At 42.3% G+C, this 3,812-nt stretch overlaps 1 protein-coding gene across 1 annotated transcript in view; it reads left to right on the forward strand.

The window, feature by feature from the left end:
- The window catches only part of LOC112079097 (suppressor of tumorigenicity 14 protein-like), an 8,423-nt gene that overhangs the window by 4,448 nt on the left and 163 nt on the right, over positions 1-3,812 (forward strand). The window contains exons 3-4 of the mRNA XM_070442230.1: positions 779-921; positions 3,000-3,103. Coding sequence (XP_070298331.1) covers positions 779-921; positions 3,000-3,103 — 247 coding nt within the window. The remainder of the gene's footprint in view (positions 1-778; positions 922-2,999; positions 3,104-3,812) is intronic.

A 3,812-nucleotide genomic window follows, 5' to 3' on the forward strand; every position in this document is an offset into this window, starting at 1 on the left:
CAGCCTTGGGTTAGGAGACCTGCTATAACAGCCTTGGGTTAGGAGACCTGCTAGGTTAGGAGACCTGCTATAACAGCCTTGGGTTAGGAGACCTGCTATAACAGCCTTGGGTTAGGAGACCTGCTATAACAGCCTTGGGTTAGGAGACCTGCTATAACAGCCTTGGGTTAGGATACCTGCTAGGTTAGGAGACCTGCTATAACAGCCTGGTCAGGGGACCTGCTATAACAGCCTTCTGTCAGGGACCTGCTATAACAGGCTGGTCAGGGGACCTGCTATAACAGGCTGGTCAGGGGACCTGCTATAACAGGCTGGTCAGGGGACCTGCTACAACAGTCTGTTGTCATAATGATGACCACTGATAGATGTGTAACTAGTCTGCATTCTGTTAAATGAGTTGGACCATTTTTTTCTTCTAATAACACAGAATGACTAGTTTCTTTTATTTAGACAAATACAGTCCCTGAGCACTTCTCTTCAGTTGGATGAGTTTAAATTCACTCCAAAGGTTGTGTGTGTGTGAAATATAAGCCTCTCCCTAGCCCAGTGTTCTAGCCCTCTAGTGGTCAGATGTAGCATTACACAGGAAAAGGTTTTGAAGGCATAGTAACACGTCATGTGAAATGTGCAGGGCCTCTCAGAATCGAGCATCAACACAGGAATATTTACTTGTAGTGTACCCGAATAAGGACTTCATAACGCAGTGAACATTTGATTAATGCTTATGTCAACAATCGCAAGACATCCCATTTTATTTTAAGATTCTTCTCTCTGTCAGGATTTGTGGCTACCACTCTCCCAGCTCCCCCCTGACCTTCCAGTCCTCCCGAAACGTGATGCTGGTAACCTTGGTTACTAACAAGGAAAATAACTACCCAGGACTCAGAGCCCAAGTGTCTCAGGTCCCCCGGAACAGCAAAGGTACTATAACACTGTCTACTACTACTACAACTACTACTACTACTAACCTCCTCCTACTACTAGTGCTACTACTACTACTACAACTACTACTAGTGCTACTACTACTACTACAACTACTACTAGTGCTACTACTACTACTACTGCTCTGACTACTGACGTCGTACGATGATCTACCTAGCTAGTGTGCTACTTAGCTCCATTACGTCGACAGGTAGCCTGTGTCAGTATGGTTAGCTACGTAGCGTGATTTCTCGTAATTCGTCACTATATCATTAGCTACTTATCTAGTGCTGTATGCTACGTATTTCACTACAATGCTGCCTAACGTGCGTAGTGCGGCAACTAACTCACTCACTACACTACTACTAGTGCTACCTACTACTACTAATCAGCCATGGCAGTGACTGCGATCTACTTATCGTCGTACTTCATAAACATGGCCACCTACTACCGTCAGTGCTCCTATCGACTGACTACTACTGATCAGTAAGGCTAGCTATTCTGAGTGCCTTGTGACTACTGAACGACGTACCATGCAGCAGACTTCGACTGCTAGTGCTACTACTTTACTAACTACTCCGAGGTAGCGGTACTACTGAGTGCTCCTACTTGATTACTACCAAACTAGCTACTAGTGCTAGCTTACTTATTACTACAACTACTACTAGTGCTACTATATTACTACTAAACTCATACTAACTACTATGCTACTAAACCTCCTCCTACTTACTATTCACTTACGTGTCCTTCTACACTACTACTTGATCTACTTAGCTACTACTACGATATACGCAGTCGCTCCTTACGTACTACTCCACTACTACTTACTTAAGCCTCCTCCTAGGCTCACTATTACGTACTGTCTATTACTACTACACTACTGACGTACTACAATACACTACTACTACTAAACTGACTACCTAACCTCCTCCTACTACCTACTACTACAACTACTGACTAGTGCTACTACTATACTAACTACTGACACTAACCTCCTCCTCCTACGTACTCACAACTTACTACTAGTTGCTACCTACTACTAGCTACTACTACTACTAACCTGCCTCTACTTACTACTGACACTACCTACTACTAGTGCTACTACTGAGCTACTACTTACAACTAACCTCCTACTAGCTCTACTACTACTACAACTACTGTACTGGTATCTACTACCTACTATACGTTGTCCTCTTCCGTGACTGAACTCCGTGCTAGTAGCACCTCTATATCTCTCGCCTGCTCGCTACATTCTTATTTCTGAGTCTGCATCTCTATATGCTCACCTACAACTACTATACTACTCACTCCTCACTCACTATTACTACTCAACTACTACTTCTATACTACTACTGAGTGCTACTACTACTACTACTACAACTACTACTACATTTACTTTACAATGTACTACAACTACTACTATTGCTACTACTACACTACTACTAACAACTACTACTAGTGCTTACCGTACCTACTACTACTACACTACTAGCTAACTATACGTACTCCTACTACTACTACTACTACTACTCACAACTACTACCTAGTGCTAACTACTACGTACTACGTTACAACACTACTAGTGCTACTCTACTTACTACTTGACTACTACTACTACTGCGCATACTAGCTGAGTGCTACTACTACAACTACTACTAGTGCTACAACTACTACTAGGCTACTCACTCACTACTACTACTACTACTAACTACTAACAACTACTACTAGTCCTACTACTATCTACTTACAACTACTACTAGTGCTCTACTACACTACTCACTACTACTACGTAACTACCTAATGCTACTACTACTTCCACTATCTTACTACTACAACTACTAATCGTAGTGCTCTTACGACTACTACTAGGTACTACTACAACTACTACTAGTGCTGCTGCTACTACTACTACTACAACTAGTGCTGCTACTACTACTACTACTACAACTAACCTCACATGGTGAGGAATCGTCAGGCCTTCACCATACAGTTATCAACAGTCATACATGATCTACTATTTTAAAAATGTTTGGTTTGTCTTTTGGTTGTTAATGTGATCATCTGTTGATTGTTTTTAGAGCTGGAATGTGGTGGCCAGCTGTCAGGAGAGACAGGGGAATTCCACATCCCCAAACTACCCAAACTACTATGCTCCCAACACAGATGTGAATGGAATATACAGGTGAGGAAGTGTTTATACTGGGTTACATCGTGTGTTATACTGGGGTTACAGCGTAGTGTTTATACTGGGGTTACAGCGTAGTGTTTATACTGGGTTACAGCGTAGTGTTTATACTGGGGACAGCATAGTGTTTATACGGGGTTACAGCGTAGTGTTTATCTGGGGTTACAGCGTAGTGTTTATACTGGGGTTACAGCGTAGTGTTTATACTGGGGTTACAGGTAGTGTTATACTGTTACAGCGTAGTGTTTATACTGGAGTTACAGCGTAGTGTTTATACTGGGTTACAGCGTAGTGTTTATACTGGGGTTACAGCGTAGTGTTTATACTGGAGTTACAGCGTAGTGTTTATACTGGGGTTACAGCGTAGTGTTTATACTGGGGTTACAGCGTGAGTGTTTATACTGGGGTTACAGCGTAGTGTTTATACTGGGGTTACAGCGTAAGTGTTATACTGGGGTTACAGCGTAGTGGTTTATACTGGGCTTACAGCGTAGTGTTTATACTGGGGTTACAGCATAGTGTTTATACTGGGTTACAGCATAGTGTTTATACTGGGGTTACAGCATAGTGAAGTGTTTGACAAATGTATTTGATCATCTAATAATCAGATATTGAAACCTTCAGATTTTAAGCATTGGCTGATAGAGGTTTTGTATCAAGCTAAGTGTGTATAATGTCTGCCTGTACTATAACCCCCCCCCCCCCG

The sequence above is a fragment of the Salvelinus sp. IW2-2015 genome, unplaced genomic scaffold (genome assembly GCF_002910315.2).
Source record: "Salvelinus sp. IW2-2015 unplaced genomic scaffold, ASM291031v2 Un_scaffold6903, whole genome shotgun sequence".
In the NCBI taxonomy this organism is placed as follows: Eukaryota; Metazoa; Chordata; class Actinopteri; order Salmoniformes; family Salmonidae; genus Salvelinus; species Salvelinus sp. IW2-2015.